Genomic DNA, 18,979 nt, shown 5'->3' with positions numbered 1-18,979 from the left:
AGAACTCAATTAGATGATTTAAAGATAAATATAAACATAATAATATTGTTTTACAAATTTGCATTTGCTGGCATTGAATGTTTTTGTTCGATTACTTGATAAGCTATATATGCCATATGTCAAGCTTATAGTTGGTAATCACGTGAAGGTTAACTTATTTCTTATTGGTATAATAAAGTAATAATGCTACCTCCAAGTGCATGGCCATAATACAAATTGCATTTTTATTTTTTATTTTTTATAAATTCCTGATTGAATAATTATTTTTTTTTTTAACAATTCGTCATATTTTATTTCTCTCTGTTTTCTTTTCTTTTCTTGTTTCTGTTCATCTTACATATCAAACTTAGTTTTTTTTTTTTTTTCTTTTGGATTTTTTACTGTTTATTAAATATTTTCAATTCGGATCACAATATGGATGTTGTGGCTTGCAAAGGAAGGAAATGACCCAAATTATGCAGCTTGTTTTGTTGGTTAAAAGTTGGTGAGCCGAAAGGGAAAATACATATATTTTCCTATAATGAATAATATAATGGTTTCAATTACGGTGTCTTTTCCTTTTTCACAAAGGGTGTTTGTCGTTGAGTTCTGCCTTTTCTTTTTTTTTTTTCTTTTGACAAAAGTCAGTCCTTTTTTCATTTCCCTCTAATTTATAAATATTCACCATATATTACAGTGCATTTCAATCCTATATCAACACATCAACAATAACAACAGACTCCAAGATCTAATTTATTATCAATAAAAGATTAGTGCCGCATATTTTATGCCTTATGATGTAGAAGTGGCGTATTTTTTAACAAAATTATATATAAATATATATATATATATATATTAATAATTTTCTAGTAAGATATTTTTTGATAGAATCCTTAATCTATAACAGTCCTGCCTACCCGGCAAAAGATATATGAAGGATTGTGAACTTAGGCTTTTCGGATATACACAATCATAATTATTCTTTATGACATAGGCGTGGGCAAAACAACATTTCCTTCTTTATTTTAACTAAATTGTATTTGTCATTTTTGTTAGAGTCTTCAAACAGTGTCGTTGTTAGGGTGATGTTACGTATCAATTTCGTTTGCTATTGAGAAAATACAGATCACTACTAGAATTGCATTGATAAATAACGCAATAAATGCGTCGCACAAAATAAATAACGATGTATCGCATAGAGTCATCTAACATCCTGTCGCTAAATCGATAAGACAACAAGCAACGCATTATGAGAGTCGCCTATCTTTTAGTTTTTAGCGACACATATTGACTTTTAGCGACATATTCTATCAATCAACTTATAGCGACTCTTATTTAGCAACGCTTCACAACAATGTCGCTAAAAATATATTAGCGACTGTTTCATATAGAGTCGCTAAATATATTAGTCGCTAATGAGTCACCTATTTAGCGACGCATTAATAGAGTCACCTATTTAGCGATGCATTCGCCTATTTAGTGACGCATTAATAGAATCACCTATTTAGCGATACATCGATACTTTTAGCGACGCATTATCTATTAATGCGTCGCCCCTTCTTTTTTTTCTTTTTTTTTTATTTTGTGAAAAGTGATTAAAATAGTAAAATATAAAAATAAATAAAATACAAAAAAATGAAAACTAGCTTCATCCAAAATAATTAGTATAACAGCCCAGACCACCTGCGTCAGATATTGTCCTCTTTGGGCCTGGGAATCCTTTTACAACCCAGCCCTCAAGGTTTTGTCAAAACGCGTCGTATGGGAAAGGTATTCACACCCACTTATATGGCATGCTTTGTTCTCCTTTCCAACCGATGTGCGACTTCACAATCCTCCCCCCTTGGGGCCCAGCGTCCTAGTTAGCACACCAATCTGGGTACTGGCTCTGATACCATCGCTAACAGCTCAAACCACCCGCATCCGATATTGTCCTCTTTGGGACTGGGGAATCCTCTTACAACTCAGCCCTTAAGATTTTGTCAAAATGCGTCGTACGGGAAAGGTATCCACACCCACTTATATGGCATACTTCGTTTCCCTTTCCAATCGATGTGGGACTTTACACATCCATGAGTGCATAGTGGCACCCACCGGTGTTTTGATTGGCTGAGAAGGGGAGGGAGGAGAGAGAAGGAGAAGGAGGAGAGAGAGAGAGCTAGAGAGAGAAACCCAGCCGGCCAATCGTAGTTCACCCATTTCTGGCCACCAGAACAGTACACCCGCCACCCTAGCTTGAAGCCCACCTGAAAACCGATTGGCTAGCTAAAAATCATGGCCAATCGACCGTCGACGTGCTTGGATCGAGACTTTTTCCAGCGGCGGTGCCAATTGCTTTAACCCCAGATTTCTCTCCATTCTGACCTCCGTTTGCCTCACCGCCAGTCCCGTTGAGTTACCCATCACCAGATCTACCACTTCACCAAGTTTCACGGCCATTGGCCACCAGACGAGCCTCCGGCAGTGGCGGATTCCGGTGACTACGACGGCTTACCAGAAAACCCAATTCCCGTGAGTTTCCGATCACCCCACCTATCCTTCCCCACTAATTCGACTTCCCTAAACCCAAATCTGAGGTCGTTTTCCTCCAATTCGTGACGGATTGAGAGAATCGAGGACTTAAATTACGAGAGCTTTCCAGCGAGATCCCAACTACCACGGGTCCGATCTCCGGGAGGTAAGCATCAATCCACTATCCTCGTTCCATAAGCTTCGTTACAGTATGTTACTCACAAATTTTGGTTAACGTTTGTGTTAACCTTCAAAATTATTTTCGGGTGTTAAATTATATTTATTTTGTGATAATTAAATGTTTGGATTTAATATTTATGTGTTAAATATTTAGCAAAATTATATTTGAAATTTGATGGCACAATTTGAATAAATTGAAATGTATATGTGCATTAAAGCATATTTTGATTTTGATAAATTGAAGGAATATTTATTTTAGATTATTGATAATTTCATTGATGGATTTATTATGTGTTTGAAATGTATATTTATGAGAATTTTGATTATTGTGGATTTTATGAGGTTTAAATGACATATTTGATTCAAATTGGTTTTTGAATATTTGAGAAAGAAATATTGATTTAATTTATTATGTTTCAAAAATATTTATGCCATTGGAAAATTTGGATATTTAAATTGATGGAATTGAGAGTTGATGGATTTAAAATTGATGGAATTTATGCGATGGATTTATGACGATGATTTATAAAGGAATTGTGGAAATTTTACGGGTTTAATTGGATGGAATAAATCCGGTGGTATTTATGAGATTTTGAGATTTGAAAATAAATATACTGATTTTATGATTTTTAGATGCACCATACACGTACTGGTGTTCTTTATACACAGATATGATTAGCGCGCAGGTGGATGTGATGAGTGCACAGGTAGGTGTGAGTAGCGCACAGGTGATTATGGGGTTGTCCTGTGGTTGCCATCGGATAAGGGTAGGCCGCCCCTTCATGGCCAGGACGCCTGTTAGCAGCGGCGCGGTGGAACGCCACGCGACCGTATGCCGGTTTCTCTCTTTAACCTCCTGTCTGGTGGTACCTTGGGACACTGGGTACCGTTGGCGCCACTGGTATATAGTGGGTGCATCAAATGGTTTTCAGAACATAGATTTCAAAATAAATATTTGAAATTGTATTTAAATTAAGAATATATTTAATGTTGTTTTTATTATTTATTTAAATTTAAAGCTTTACACAAAATTTATGAACTTGTTATCATGATTTTATTACCTATTCTCATTAATGTTTAAAAGTTATTTGCCTTGATTTTATCATTTAAATCGATTGGTATTTTAAAATGAATTCTATTATATTTTTATCATTTGTTTTATATAGATGTTTAAATTGATTTAAAATGTTTCTTTGATTATTTCATTGATTTAATTAATAAATTTTATAATTTATATATTGGGTTTATTTTTGTTCTTATGCCAAATTTCTTTAATACAAGTTTATTTATGATTTTATTTATTGTATCGAATAATGTCTTATTCTATATTTCCATTATAAATTTGGATCCTTAAATTCTTGTATTTTATTTGAAGGTTATTTGACTAATTATTTCTTGATTTTTGGGGCATAAAATGTTGGGTTTTGTGAAAATGTTTTAAAAAGGGAACTTTTCCAACTCAATGAATCGTGAGGGTTTTGAGGGAAAATATTATTTTTAACTACCTATTAATTATTTACTTATTTCTTATTAATTAATTAACTAAGTTATTTACCCTCTTATTATTATTATTATTATTATTATTATTATATAGTAGATTGGGTTACTCACTGAGATGATTAGCATCTTATATTTTTAAATTCCGTTCCCTTAGGTCTAGGTTAGTCAACATGGATTGTCCGGGGGCGAACTCAACGTCTCATTTCATTTCTGAAAGTCCAAGAGAAGCTTTTCCTCCCTTTTTCCTCTCCATCTTGTATTGCTTCATCTGTCACTGTATTAATTTCATAATTATTTGTATAATGCTCTGTATACTGATTGAACACATATTTATTGAATCATATATTGATTCCCTGTTGTTATTTTGGAGTGTTGCAAATCTGTGGAAATATATTGTAGTAAGGTGGGAGGAATAAGGGGATGTATCTAGAAGTGTTTTTTTGTGCTGGATAATTTTGTGGTAAGTCCAACCCTTAGGGGAGGTTCTGTCGGATTTTTCTTTGAAGTGTCCAGTATGGTTTCCCTGGGATCAGGGCTTGTTTAGGGTTCCGGTAAGGAATTTTGGATGGGTCCTGACAATTAGAATACAAAAATTTAAAATAAATATTTTGTCATAACAAATTAACTATCAAATAAATTAAATATCATCTCATTGACATATTTTTACATAATTTGTAAGTTATTATACTTTTCATAACAAATTTAATATTAATTAAACTTCCATGAATGCATACTCATTGAGATGGAAGTTGACGTCCTTTTGTTGACAATATTACACCTTCATACTGCATATAGAAAAATTAAAAAGTTATTAACACTTATGCAAAATAAATAAAATATTAATCATTATTAAATTTGTAATTTAGTAAATAAAAATTTAAAGAATATTACCATTGTTCTTAAGATTTGACGAGGCATATTTCTCCCTTCACAGTCATTACAAACATAATCACTCTCACATTCATCCTCATTATCATTTTCATCGATACTTGGCAACTATATGACAAATGAATTGTGAGCCATTGAAGTATTTCCAAGAGCATCTTCTTCAACAAAAGTACGATGTTGTGGTGAAGTTAAAACAATAGACCATCTTGAATCAAGTTGATCTTCAACATAAAATACTTGTTGAACTTAGCAAAACAATGTCAAGCAATATCACAAACAAAATTTCTACTAAAGTAAGACTAATAAAACTCAACGAACCTAATCTGCAGTAAAAATGAAAAAAAAAAAAAAAAACAACCCACCTCATGTCTCCGCCAACCACAAAGAAAAAAGAAACTCACCTAAAAGATGGAGACAAAGAAAGAAGAAACCCAAAAAATCACGAGGGCGACACAGAGAAATCCAGCTTCCCGGCCGACGACAACGTAGGCAAATGAAAAATGAAACCTGAGATATCTCACTCTTCAAGTCTCTATTAGATTGCTTCCAAATGTAATATCTATTAGGTAGTGTACTTGATGCAGTTTTAAAAAAGAAAAAGGGATTCAAAGGAGCGCGTAAAAATTTTAAAACGTGCCAAAAATTTTCAAAAAATGGCAAAAACACGCCTTTTCTTCCAATTGCATTTTTTTTTCTATGATTAATTTTATATTTTTCATCTACAAATAAAAACTGAAAATATTTCTTAAAAATGCGAAGCAAAATATCGAAGATTCCTGTTTATTTTTCTGTTTTCCAAGTACACCTTTATTCTTTATAAAATTTACATGTCTTCCAAAATTTTTGTTTTTTTTTAATTGAGAGAACAGACGACGCATTCTCTTTAAGAAGGGTCGCTTATTCTTGAATTTTGGGATCAAACGACGCATTATGGTCGAAACGCGTCGCCTGTTTCATTTTTTATATTTTCTTTATAATCTTTAAATAATTTTTTAATTGTTCATCTACAAATATATTCATGTAGTAATCCAATGAACATAAATTCCATTGATCTAAAAATAGAAAATAGTTTTGTCAATGCTCTTCTCAGTTATTCACATATATGTGTATGGACAAGACACAAAATATCTCAAGACCAAATTTGAGATAGGGTACCGAATATAGAATTCTAATTCAACAAGCATTTATTGACCAATTTATATACATAAGTATGTTAAATGAGCTTAACTTTCATGTGTTTGTGGTCAATGATAGTTTACTTGTTTTTAAAAATTGAAAGTCTATTAAATTGCTTTTCCTTAGAAAAAAAAATTAATTGAAGGAAAAGGCGATGCAATTCAATTAAAATGCGTCACCTATTCCATGTTTTTTTTTTTTAATCTTTAATTAGTTTTGTTGATTGCTCATCTACAAATTAAAAAAAAAAAAGCATATTTGCAAAATTAAAAAATTTGTAAAAATAACTTTTGAATTGAAAAAAAAGTTAAAAATTGGTTGGGTGAAATGGCGACGCAGTTGTTGACAAATGCGTCGCTTTTTCATCTATTTAGCGACTCTTTCTTAAAAGACTGCGTCGCCTAAAACTATATTAGCTAGTTCTTGTTGTATTATTACATTCAAGTGATTTGATCTGGTGGTGTGGTGATTTCTTGAGAGTGTAGGAGGTCCTAGGTTCAATTCTTGTTATGGCCTTATTTTGATTTTATTTATTTTTATTGCTTTTTAAATGTTTAAACAAAAAAATTGAAAAAAAAAAAGAAAGAAAAAGTGACACATTTGTTGAGGAATGCGTCCCCTGTTCATCTATTTGGTGACGCATTCTTTTGAATAATGCGTCGCCTAACACTATATTAGCTAGTTTTTTGTTGTATTAGTACATACAAGTCATTTATGGCCTTATTTTGATTTTATTTTTATTATTGCTTTTTAAATGTTTAAACAAAAAAATTGAAAAAAAAGAAAAAAAAAGCGACACATTTGTTGAGGAATGCATCCCTTGTTCATCTATTTGGTGACGCATTCTTTAAATAATGTGTCGCCTAACACTATATTAGCTAGTTTTTTGTTGTATTAGTACATACATGTAATTTAGCTTGTTGGTGTGGTGATTTTCTTATGAGTGTAGGAGATCCTGGGTTCAATTCTTGTCATGGCCCTATTTTGATTTTTTTTTTTAATGGGTTTCCAAATGTTTAAACAAAAAAAAAAAAAGAAAAAAGAAACGGTGATGCATTTGTAGAGGAACGCGTCACCTGTTCATTTATGTGGTGACGCATTCTTTAAATACTGCATCGCCTAACACTATATTAGCTAGTTTTTGTTGTATTAATACATATAAGTCATTTGGCCTGGTGGTGTGGTGATTTCTTGAGAGTGTAGGAGGTTCTGGGTTTAATTCTTGTCATGGTCCTATTTTGATTTTATTTATTTTATGGGTTTTTAAATGCTTAAATTAAAAAATTAAAAAAACAAAGAAAGAAAAGGTGACTCTGGGTTTAATTCTTGTCATGGTCCTATTTTGATTTTATTTTTTTTATGGGTTTTTAAATGCTTAAATTAAAAAATTAAAAAAACAAAGAAAGAAAAGGTGACACATTTGTTGAGGAATGCATCCCCTGTTGATCTATTTGGCGACGCATTCTTAAAATAATGCGTCGCCTAACACTATATTAGCTAGTTTTTGTTGTATTAGTATATACAAATTATTTAGCTTGGTGGTGTGATGATTTCTTGAGAGTGTAGGCGATCCTGGGTTCAATTCTTGTCATGGCCCTATTTTGATTTTATTTTTTTTATGGGTTTCTAAATATTTAAACAAAAAATTGAAAAAAAAAAAGGAGAAAAAACGGTGACGCATTTGTTGAGGAATACGTCGCCTGTTCATCTATGTGGCGACGCATTCTTTAAATACTGCATCGCCTAACACTATATTAGCTAGTTTTTGTTGCATTAGTACATATAAGTCATTTGGTCTGGTGGTGTGGTGATTTCTTGAGAGTGTAGAAGGTTCTGGGTTCAATTCTTGTCATGGTCCTATTTTGATTTTATTTTTTTTATGGGTTTTTAAATACTTAAACAAAAAATTTTTTTAAAAAAAAGAAAGCAAGGCGACACATTTGTTGAGGAATGTTCATCTATTTAGCAACGCATTCTTTAAATAATGCGTCGCCTAACACTATATTAGCTAGTTTTTGTTGTATTAGTACATACAAGTCATTTAGCCTGGTGGTGTGGTGATTTCTTGAGAGTGTAAAAGGTCGTGGGTTCAATTCTTATCATCATGCCTGTTCATCTATGTGGCGATGCATTCTTTAAATAATGCGTCACCTAACACTATATTAGCTAGCTTTTGTTGTATTAGTACATATAAGTCATTTGGGCTAGTGGTGTGGTGATTTCTTGAGAGTGTAGGAGGTCCTAGGTTCAATTTTTGTTATGGCCCTATTTTGATTTTCTTTTTTTATGGGTTTCTAAATGTTTAAAAAAAAATATTGAAAAAAAAAAAATGACAACGCATTTGTTGAAAAATGCATCGCCTGTTCATCTATGTGGCGAGGCATTCTTTAAATAATGCATCGCCTAACACTATATTAGCTAGTTTTTGTTCTATTAGTACATAAAAGTCATTTGGCCTAGTAGTGTGGTGATTTCTTGAGAGTGTAGGAGGTCCTGGGTTCAATTTTTGTTATGGTCCTATTTTGATTTTATTTTTTTTATGGGTTTCTAAATGTTTAAACAAAAAAATAGAAAAAAAAAAAGGCAATGCATTTGTTGAAGAATGGTGCGTCGCCTGTTAAATATATGTATATAAAAAAAAAAAAGTCCAGTTTTGGCGCTCTAATATTTTTACTAGTTATTTATTGTTGAAATAATATTATATTTATTAAAAGAACTAAAAAAAAAGGTGAGGAGAGAACAGGAGACGCAAATTCTAAATAGTGCTTCGCCTGTTAACTATATAAAAAAAAGAACTAAAAAAACTTAAAAAAAGAATGGGCAACGCACAATCTAAATAGTGCATCGCCTGTTAACTATATAAAAAAAAAAAAAAGTTCAGTTTTGACACTCTAATATTTTTACTGGTTATTTATTGTTGAAATAAAATTAAATTGATTAAAAGAATTAAAAAAAACAAGGTGAGGAGAGAACAGGCGACACACAATCTAAATAGTGCGTCGCCTGTTAACTATAAAAAATAAAAAATAAAAATAGCTCAGTTTTGACGCACTAATATTTTTACTGGTTATTTATTATTGAAATAAAATTAGATTGATTAAAAAATCTTAAAAAAAAAGAAAGTAAAGAGAGAACAGGCGACGCACAATTTTATTGGTGCGTCGCCTGTTAATTATATAAAAAAAAAGCTCAGTTTTAGTGCAATAATATTTTTATTAGTTATTTATTATTGAAATAAAATTAGATTGATTAAAAGATTTAAAAAAAAAAAAGTGAAGAGAGAACAGGCGACGCACAATCTTATTGGTGCGTCGCCTATTACACATATAACAAATAAAAAAACAAAACAACTCAGTTATGTTGCTCTAATATTTTTATAGGTTATTTGTTACTGAATTAAAATTAGATTAATTAAAAGAACTAAAAAAAAAAGGAGGAGAGAGTAGGCGATGCACAATCTATATAGTGCGTCGCCTGTTAACTATATATTAAAAAAAACAAAACAGCTTGTTTTTGTCAGTCTAATATTTTTACTGGTTATTTATTGTTGAAATAAAATTAGATGTTTAAAAAAACCAAAAAAAAAATTAGAAAGTAAAGGGAAGAGAACAGGCGACGCACAATCTAATTAGTGCGTCGCCTATAACATATATAATAAAAAATAAATAAAAAAACAGCTCGGTTATGTTACTCTAATATTTTTACTCCCGCCTGTTAACTATATATTAAAGAAAAAAAAATCTCAGTTTTATTATTCTAATATTTTTACTAGTTATTTATAGTTGAAATAAAATAATACTATTTAAGAGATTTGCAAAAATAAGCTAGACAAGAAAAATTATATAATTGAACAACAACCTTGTAGAATTAAATTTTGTTATTAAGTAAACATAGATTAGTGGTTGGTATTCATTTTTCATGAGTAGCATTTAAACGTACAGTACAATTCAGATAAAATATACACGCAATATTAATGGCGACTCTGATCAGCCCCACATTCAGCGACCTTTAATGGACGTGTCGCGTGTTTTTTGTTTTAGCGACCTTTTGAGGTCGACAGTTTTTGGATGCGTCATATATTTATTGAATTTTTACTGATGCATTAACCTCAGAGTCGTGTTTTTATTTTTTCAAACGAGTTTGTTTCGTAGCGTCGCTAAGTGAGTATCGCTAGATATCAATTTTCACGTAGTGGATGGAAAAGTGGTCCAGAAATTTTCTTTCCAAACTCTCTCTGAATTTTCTTACCCTGGAATGAGGAACTGTGTGTTGAAGCTGGTTATTTTTCTTTGTTTTCATTTGGATGGGGACGAGGAGGATTAGAAATGCCGAAGTGGGGTGGGTGACTATGGAGGTCAGTGGTCATGGATGATAGGGGCCAGGTCTATCTTTTTACCCAAATCCAAATCCATTGAAAAATTGCTTGCAAAATAGGTTATATCACGGGCAATAAGTGAATACGGGATTACATATAACATATAAATATATAAAATCATATGTGGTTAGATCATAAAAACCCTGATATTTTTCTATATTTCTTCTGTGAAGATCCTCAACGTTAACCATATTGCATGTAGGTGAAACTTTGAAAATTATATATAATGATGAAGCCCAGCTTATCTTGCGCAACATCTATATATATATATATACACTTCAATTTCCAACAATTCTAACTCTACCACAAAAAGTAGTTAAAAAACAAAGACATCACATTGAAACAAATAAAGAGATCACATAAAAGCCTAACTATGATGCCATTTTGTGCTATGATGATCAAATCTATTCTATACTTTTCTCCAGATTGACATCACTAAGAACAAAAAACATCAGCAAGAACAGTCTTTGTCGTCAAAAATGCCTTCAGCAATATGAAGCCCTGTATATTAAGAGAGAGAAAGAGAGAGAGAGGGAAAAAAAACTCCCCATAATAGAAGTGGCAGTGGCAGAATTGGAAAATGCAATAAGAAAAAAATTGAGTTTTTAAATAAAAATAAATTTCCATACATATATATTGTATGTGTTGGAACATACATATAATGTGGATGGAGGTATCTTGAAAAGTTGCGACAATGTTGGTGTCGGAATATTGATACAAAATGTGCATGGTTAGTTGATGCCAACAACAACTATTCCTTTTTTGAAATGCAGTGCACTTATTCCCGAATTATTCGCTCTACGAGTAGGTCCGAAATTTATTGTTCAATTTGGTTTTTGTGATGTTAAATTGGTAAATGATTCAAAAGCTACAATTCAAGCTAGCACATCTACATATTGTTATATGGGTTCTGATTGTTTTCTTGTTGAAGACATTAAGGTATGGTTGGATTTTGCATGGGAACTTTTCTTGCTCTTTTGTGCGTCGAGATTCGAATAATGTAGCTCGTGTTTTGGCTCAAGATGTTGTGAAATTGAGCTATTTTGAATCTTGGGATTAAGCTATCCAAGTTGATATGTGTATCTCTGAAAGTTCTTTTTGTAAAATATTTCTTTTCGAAAAAGAAAAAAAAAATTTATCACATAGTGGTAAGGAATTTTGCCATTTGTGGAGTAGGTACTATTCCCGCATCATTCCCTTCACGAAGCTATATATATTCACACATTAATTGCTATAATTTTATTTTATGTTTTTGAAACTTCTAAAATAAAAAATTAGTTGTACCCAGTATTTTGAAGAAAAGAAATAAGAAAAGTATTCTTTTCAAAAAGAAAATAGAGAAAAAAAATTTTCGAAAAGAAAACAGAGAAAAAAAAAACTTTTTTTTGAAAGAAAAAACAAAAGAACATTACTTTCTTAGCTGGTAATTACTTTTAGAATTCATGGAGAAACCAACTTGAGCTGATCATACAACTAGATTAAGTCTTGAAAAAATGATATAATTAGTAATTGAGCTGAATGTTTTCAGAATAATTTAGATGGAAATAACCACTTATAATCTTTCAAATCATGAATTTAATACATCAATTTATTAGAAAAGTAACTAAACTTAGGAAATATTTTACTCAAACTCATGAACTCAGTTCATATTAAATTAGTAATAAACTCGAGTCTAACCAACTCCACTCATGATAAATTACAAAACATTAAAATTAATTATATATTTTAAAATATATATTCATAACTAAGTCTATTACTTAAATTTAAATTTAAACTATTTACATAAAGTTCATTGATTCAGATGATAAAATAAAAATTCTTTAAAATTCATATATGTCATTGCAAAAGGTAAAAACTAATAAATCAAATAATGATTTTTATGGTTTATCAAAACGAAGGTGTAACACCCCGTCCCGAAGTACACCGGAAATTTCTCAAATTTGACCAAAGTTGACGGATTTGATTGTCGTTGACCGAGAAGGGGTCAAATGTTGACTTTTTGCTTCTAATGGAATCTCACATTAACCGAGATACCGTTACAGAATACACGTTGTCACGAGTCCATAGACTAGTAGCACGTCGAAAACGGAGCTACGATTTGAAAGTTATGAGCAAAACAAGTTGAGGTCCAAACTGTCCAAGGGGTGCCGGAGTTGACTTTTTATTCATGCAAAGTTGAGCTTTGACACATGCATGGTTGTGAAGTACTCGTCAATATGAGTCCGTAGACTAGCGGTACGCTTAAATTGGACATCTGGTCAAAAAGTTATGGACATGCAAAGTTTTTCGAACACCGTAATATTTTAATATATATATTTGGTTTGAGTGAACAGTGTGTGCCACGTGTTGCAATTTCAGCCAATCCTGTGAGTGAACAGTGTCATGTCACCCACGGATGGGCTTTTATTTAGGCTAAAACGCATGAGCCGGCCAGGGAGAGGAGAGAGAAAGAGAGGAGGAGAGAGAGAGAGAGCTCTAGAGAGAGAAACCAACCGGCCACCGCCATTCACCCACTTTCGGCCATCGGAACAGTACACGTGCCACCCTAGCTTAAAGCCCACCTAAAAACCGGCCGGCCAGCCAAAAATCACTACCAACCGATCGCCAATGCGCCCGGATCGAGGCTTTTTTCGGCGGCAGCGTCAATTCTTCAAACCCAGATTTCTCCCTATTCCGGCCACCGTTTGCCTCACCGCCGGTCCCGTTGAGTTACCCATCACCAGATCTACCTTCCCAACAAAAATCACGGCCAGTGGCCACCGGACGCGCCGCCGGCGGTGACGGGTTTCGGTGACCACGGCGGCTCGCCGGGAAATTTACTTTTCGGCTAGTTTCCGGCTACACCGCCCCTTCTTTCCCACTAATTCCAATCGTCTGAACCCAAATCCGAGGTCGTTTTCCTCCAATTCGAGACGAATTGAGAGAATCGAGGACTTGAAATCCGTGAGCTTTTCGGCGAGATTTCGGCCACCACCAGTCCGATCTCCGAGAGGTAAGCCTCAATCTGTGATCCTCATTCCACAAGTTTCGATTCGGTATATTACTCGTCAATTTTGGTTAACGTTTGTGTTAAACCCCCCGGGTACCGGGTATTATTTACCCGAATAAAATATTAATTTATTTGAGATGTGTAATATTGTTGTTCTAGGAGGACGTATGCGTCGTGGAATTGATCCCATGGAGGATCTTGGGTTAATTGCATGCTCGAGGTGAGTGACCCACCTTCGAAATTAATTTTGGGAGTCAAATTAATTATAGTGTGATATTTTAATATTTGAATGTTTTTATTTTATGTTAATTGTTAGATAAATTGTGAATTAAATTTGAATGCCCATATTTGAATAAATTGAAATATATGATTTTTGACAAATTATGGAAATTTAGATTTGATGGAAATTTGATATTTAAAAGAATTGTGATTTTAATATTAATTGATTTATTGTGGAATTTATTGGTGAATTTATTTTAATTAATAAAAAAATGCATTTATATAAATTTATGCATTGTGGAAATTATTTTATGGTATTGAGGATTTGTGGAATTCAATTATATATGAAATTCCTGTGGTTTTAATATTATTTTTGGGCATGATTTTATTTTAAATATTTCACGGAAATATTGGTTTAAGTTTGGTGGTTTCAAATTGTATAATTATGCCTTGGAATATTATTTGATTGATTTTATGATTTGGGAAGAAAATTATTTGTATATTATTATCGGTGGATTTATGCTGGACATGTTAAAGAAAAATGTGGGAGGTTGAGTTTGAAAAATGGTATAATTCCCACGGTGAATTTTGGAAAAATTATGTATCTTTTTATAATAAAATTTGGTTATTTATTTTCGACGCACTCATACAGTACTGGTATTCTGTACTGTATATGTTGATGAGCACGCAAGTTATAATGTCTCCTGTGAGTTGCCATCGGACCGAGGGCAGGCAAGTTTTATATGGTGCACATAAGCCGTCCCCATCCATGGCCGGGATGACGGTTTAAGCAGCGGTGTTGTCGGGACGCCGAAGCGACCGTATACAAGTTTCTCTCTTTAACCTCCCGCCGGACGGTGCTCGGGACGCTGGGTATTGGAGGGCATCACTGGTATATAGTGTGGTGCGTCAAGTATAAATTTTCAGATAGAAATTTCAAACCCTAAAGGTTTTAAAATTGTATTTAAATTAAGTGCATTTAATTTGTTTTATCATCTATTTATAATTATTTAAATTATATTTTTGTTACTGTTTATCTTAATTTATTTAATCAAATTATGTGAATTATATATTGAATTTTTCTTTTATGTTATATTTCTTTCATGCAACTATTCTAAATTTATTTTATTATATTTCATTACATTTTATTGGTATTTGGATTGTTTAATTATTTATTAAATTAATTATTATTGGATTGTGGGGCATAAAATACTGGGTTTTGCGAAAATGTTTTAAAAAGGAAAACCTTCCAACAGAGTGAATGGTGAGGGTTTTGAGAGGAAATATTATTTTCAATTAATTCTTATTTATTAATTATTTAATCGTTTGGTATTGATTAATTAAGTTTCTTTTATTATTATATTATTAATATCATAATTGTACAGTAAATAGGGTCACTCACTGAGATGATTAGCATCTCATATTTTTAAATTCCGTTCCCCTAGGTACAAGGATTTGGAGATGTTGATCGTCCGAGACGAGCCCGACGTCTCAGTTCATTGCCGAAAGTTCAAGAAGCATTTCTTCCCTCTTTCCTCTCCATCTGGTATTGCTTCCTTATCTGACATTTAATAAATTCCATATTTATTTGTATAATGCTCTGTATACTGTATTGGATACATTTTATTAAATACTGCATTAATTCCCTGTTATTATTTTGAAAGAATGCAAATTTATGGAATTATATTGTAGTAATGTGGGAGGAATAAGATAATATTTACAGAAGTGTGTTTTCAGTGCAGGAAATATATGGTAAGTCGAACCCTTAGGGGAGGTTCTGCCGGATTTTCCATTGGATGGTCCGGTAGGGTTTCCCTAGGATCAGGGCTTGTTTAGGGTTCCGGTGAGAAATTTTGGATGGGTCTTGACAAAGGCATTTCCAATAAAACATCTTCATCAAATTTTACATTCTTACCCCCTCAAGTAGTAACAATAAAATATTTGCAGAATCAAGAACTATAGCTTATAAATCTTTTCTTTAATATCCACCACCTGGAATCGATTAAATAGTTATAATACATGGAAGCATAGTGCAACATCCCACATCGGTTGGAAAGGGGCACGAAGCAGTCTTTATAAGGCTGTGGATACCTTTTCCTTCAAGACACGTTTTGACAAAACCTTGAGGCCCGGGGGGAGAGATGGAGTGAACCCTGGGCCAAAGAGGACAATATTTTGATGCGGGTGGACTGGGCCGTTACACATAGAGTAATTAATATCAACTAAATCTTGGTAGTTGCTTCCTTCCCCAGGAACACATCGGTGAGAACAGTTTTTGACTGCAAAGCTGCTTTCAATAATTTCAAGCCCTATGTACAATAACAACATATTTTTCAATATATGTGTATTAGACCTAATTCACACTCCAAAATATTGGAAAAAAAAACCAAATATATCAGTAATAATAAATGCATACTTTTAAATGCTTCAAAAGAGGAAAGAAACAAAAGATATATTTTTCAATTTTAAGAATTTAAATATAATTATATTAAAAATAACATGTTGTAAATAGTTTTTAATTTTTGTTTTTTTTTTTTTTTGACATTGGGGTGGGGAATTTTTTATTTTTTATTTTTTTTGGTGGGGGGGCAGCATTAAACTCATACAACTGGAGAATTGAGGAATTTCGTCAAAATTAAGGTTTAAACTGTGCACCTAAAGATGTACTATTTTTTATGGTTTGACTATCAGACCAAGCCTACCAATAGGGGAATTCGAGCATGTTGGTTGTACGAGAAAATAATAAATTTAACTACTTGCCCATCCGCAAAGGAGCAAACAAGTTTTTAAAATTGAATTCAATAAAACAAAATAAAATATCAAATTAATACAGAATTATTAGATCTTAACTATGACCACTTTAATCCGGTATAAAGTACTTTTTTTTTTCTTTGACCAATATCTGTAATAAAAATAAATGTATTTTAACCAATTACTCAAAATACGTACTTAATTACCAATTAGCTAACAGAGTGTACACATACCTTTTATCAAAAGAAGAAAATAGTATACCCATACCTCATTCATGCCAATGGAAACCATCTTATCCTGAAGAGCACCAACCTCCTTAACATTGAACTTATTAAGGATGGCTATGCTTGAAATGGTAGACATTGGAGACACTTCCAAATCATCCATCACCATATAATTAACCACACCTTTCACAAACCCTCCTTCTCCACATCCACAAGATGATGATGATTTTCTTCCGAATAAGGATGGTGATGATGATAGACTTCCGAAGGATGATGCTAATGATGAACTTCCGAATGGTGATGATGATGGACTTCCGAATAAGGATGGTGATGATAATGAACTTCTGAAGCATGGTGGTGATGATGAACTTCCGAAGGATGGTGCTGATGATGATAATGAACTTCCGAAGCATGGTGGTGATGATGAACTTCCGAAGGATGGTAATGATGATGAACTTCCGAAGCACGGTGATGATGATGATCTTCCGAAGGATGGTGATGATGAACTTCCGAATGCTGATGATGGTGAACTTCCGAATAAGGATGGTGATGATGATAGACTTCCGACTAAGGATGTTGATGATGATGGACTTACGGCGAATCCGAATGTGTTATGGTTGTTGATTTGTGGGAATACATTCATATTTTTACCTTCATGCTCATAACGAATGTTATTGTTGGGCAACAAAAGAGGTATCGGATTTGCACCATTAAGAGCTGGTGGTTTGGGGTTCAACAAGGTTTCTTTGTCAACATTTGGCTGCATAAGTGTGTCATCGAGATTCTCAATGCTCTGGTAAAGCTTCCCAAGACTGCCAACCATGGCATTGCTTGACAGCAGATTTATTACCGTACCAACTGGCAAAGACATAAGGGTGAACAAAAAATCAACAAAATCCTTCCCGGCTTCGGCGAATAGGACTCTCTGACCTCTTGAATCGATGAGAAGCTTCAAATTAATACGGGACTTGGCCTTCATAGAGGCTCCCATTTTTAGTCTGTGGCGCGGCACCATGATGTAATTATGTGATTTTTGTGTATGTATGAATCAATTAGCTAGATATAGGGATATTTTGAAAGCAAACTCTATTTATATAATTTAGGGGATGGAGTTACTTCTCAACTAAGATACCCATTTGGATTTTGTGGGAAAGAGGTCAAAGAAGAAATGATAAAAGTTTTAAAAGGCAAAGAGAAGACGACCAGGAAAGATTGGAGAGTACACGAAGATCAAATATAAAAGGAAGTGAAATGTTAAAATTTAGCCACATTTGGCTTTTTTGGTACAATAATTGAAATGAGACAGAGGAAAGTAAAAAAGGTTTTGGTTCTTTATTTTTATGGCTATATAATTGCTTTCTATCATGATGCACCATGCAAAGCTACTTCAAGGTTAAGTAGTTTAGGATCCATTTTGGAGTGATTTCTAAAGCTCCAAAAGTACTACAAAGAAGTTAAAATCTCCTTTTTATTTTTTATTTTTTATTTTTTTTATGGTGTTTAACTAAAAAAATAAAAAAATCTTAAAATATTTCTAGTAATTTTATTTTAGAAAAATCATCAATTTGGCAATTTTAGAAGATGTCCGATTAGGTGATTCCTCACAAATTATTTCCTAGAGAGGATTTTGTCAGGAAGGGAAAAAAAAAAAAAAAAGTTCCCAGAGAGGAAGGAAGTGGTTCCTCAAGGATTATTCCCACACATGTCCTTAGTTACTGGTTAAGAGTAGGCTCGGATTAGAATGATTCGGTTTTTGAACCCTTTTGTAATTTGGAAACCTCGGCCTCAAAGCCCAAAGCCGAACTCAATTAGATGATTTAAAGATAAATATAAATATAATAATATTGTGTTTTAAATATACATTTGCTAGCATTGAAAGTTTTGGCTTCGGTTACTAGACAAGCTATATATGCCATATGTCAAGCTTATAGTTGGTAGTTTTGTGAAGGTTAACTGATTTCTTATTAGTATAATGAATTAATAATGCCTCCAAGTGCACGGCCATAATACAAATTGCATCATTTTTTTTAAATTTTTTTTAACGAATTCCAGATTGAATAATATTTTTTTTTAACAATTCTTCATATTTTATTTCTCTCTGTTTTCTTTTTCTTTTCTTTTTTCTTGTTTCTGTTCATCTTACATATCAAACTTAGTTTTGTTTTGTTTTGGTTTTTTACTGTTTAC

General features: G+C 32.7%; 1 protein-coding gene across 5 annotated transcripts; it reads right to left on the bottom strand.

Annotated features, from left to right (window-relative positions):
- Nucleotides 1-15,599: 15,599 nt before the first annotated feature.
- On the bottom strand, nucleotides 15,600-17,878 carry LOC107413548 (uncharacterized). 5 transcript variants are annotated; one of them, XM_060819427.1, is made up of 3 exons: nucleotides 17,307-17,878; nucleotides 16,802-17,255; nucleotides 15,600-16,126 (listed from the first exon to the last, which is right to left on the bottom strand). In XM_060819427.1, the coding sequence occupies exons 1-3, from the start codon at nucleotides 17,805-17,807 to the stop codon at nucleotides 15,891-15,893; spliced, it is 1,191 nt and encodes a 396-aa protein (XP_060675410.1). In that variant the 5' UTR covers nucleotides 17,808-17,878; the 3' UTR covers nucleotides 15,600-15,890. The 5 variants fall into 5 exon arrangements, with proteins under 5 accessions (XP_060675410.1, XP_060675409.1, XP_060675411.1 ...); XM_060819426.1 differs by having other exon boundaries at nucleotides 15,604-16,126; nucleotides 16,802-17,877; XM_060819428.1 differs by having other exon boundaries at nucleotides 15,624-16,126; nucleotides 16,836-17,872.
- Nucleotides 17,879-18,979: the final 1,101 nt, after the last annotated feature.

This window comes from Ziziphus jujuba, chromosome 8 (genome assembly GCF_031755915.1).
Source record: "Ziziphus jujuba cultivar Dongzao chromosome 8, ASM3175591v1".
In the NCBI taxonomy this organism is placed as follows: Eukaryota; Viridiplantae; Streptophyta; class Magnoliopsida; order Rosales; family Rhamnaceae; genus Ziziphus; species Ziziphus jujuba.
Note: the sequence above shows the minus strand (reverse complement) of the source record. Positions and strands in the feature narration are given on the sequence as shown.

Bases quoted from the DNA above. Each gene is read 5' to 3' on its own strand.
- LOC107413548 (XM_060819426.1), bottom strand. From the start codon at position 17,807: ATGGTGCCGCGCCACAGACTAAAAATGGGAGCCTCTATGAAGGCCAAG. The intron at 16,127-16,801 runs GTATGTGTACAC...TATTGTACATAG, and splicing joins TTTTCTTCTTTTGATAAAAG to GGCTTGAAATTATTGAAAGC.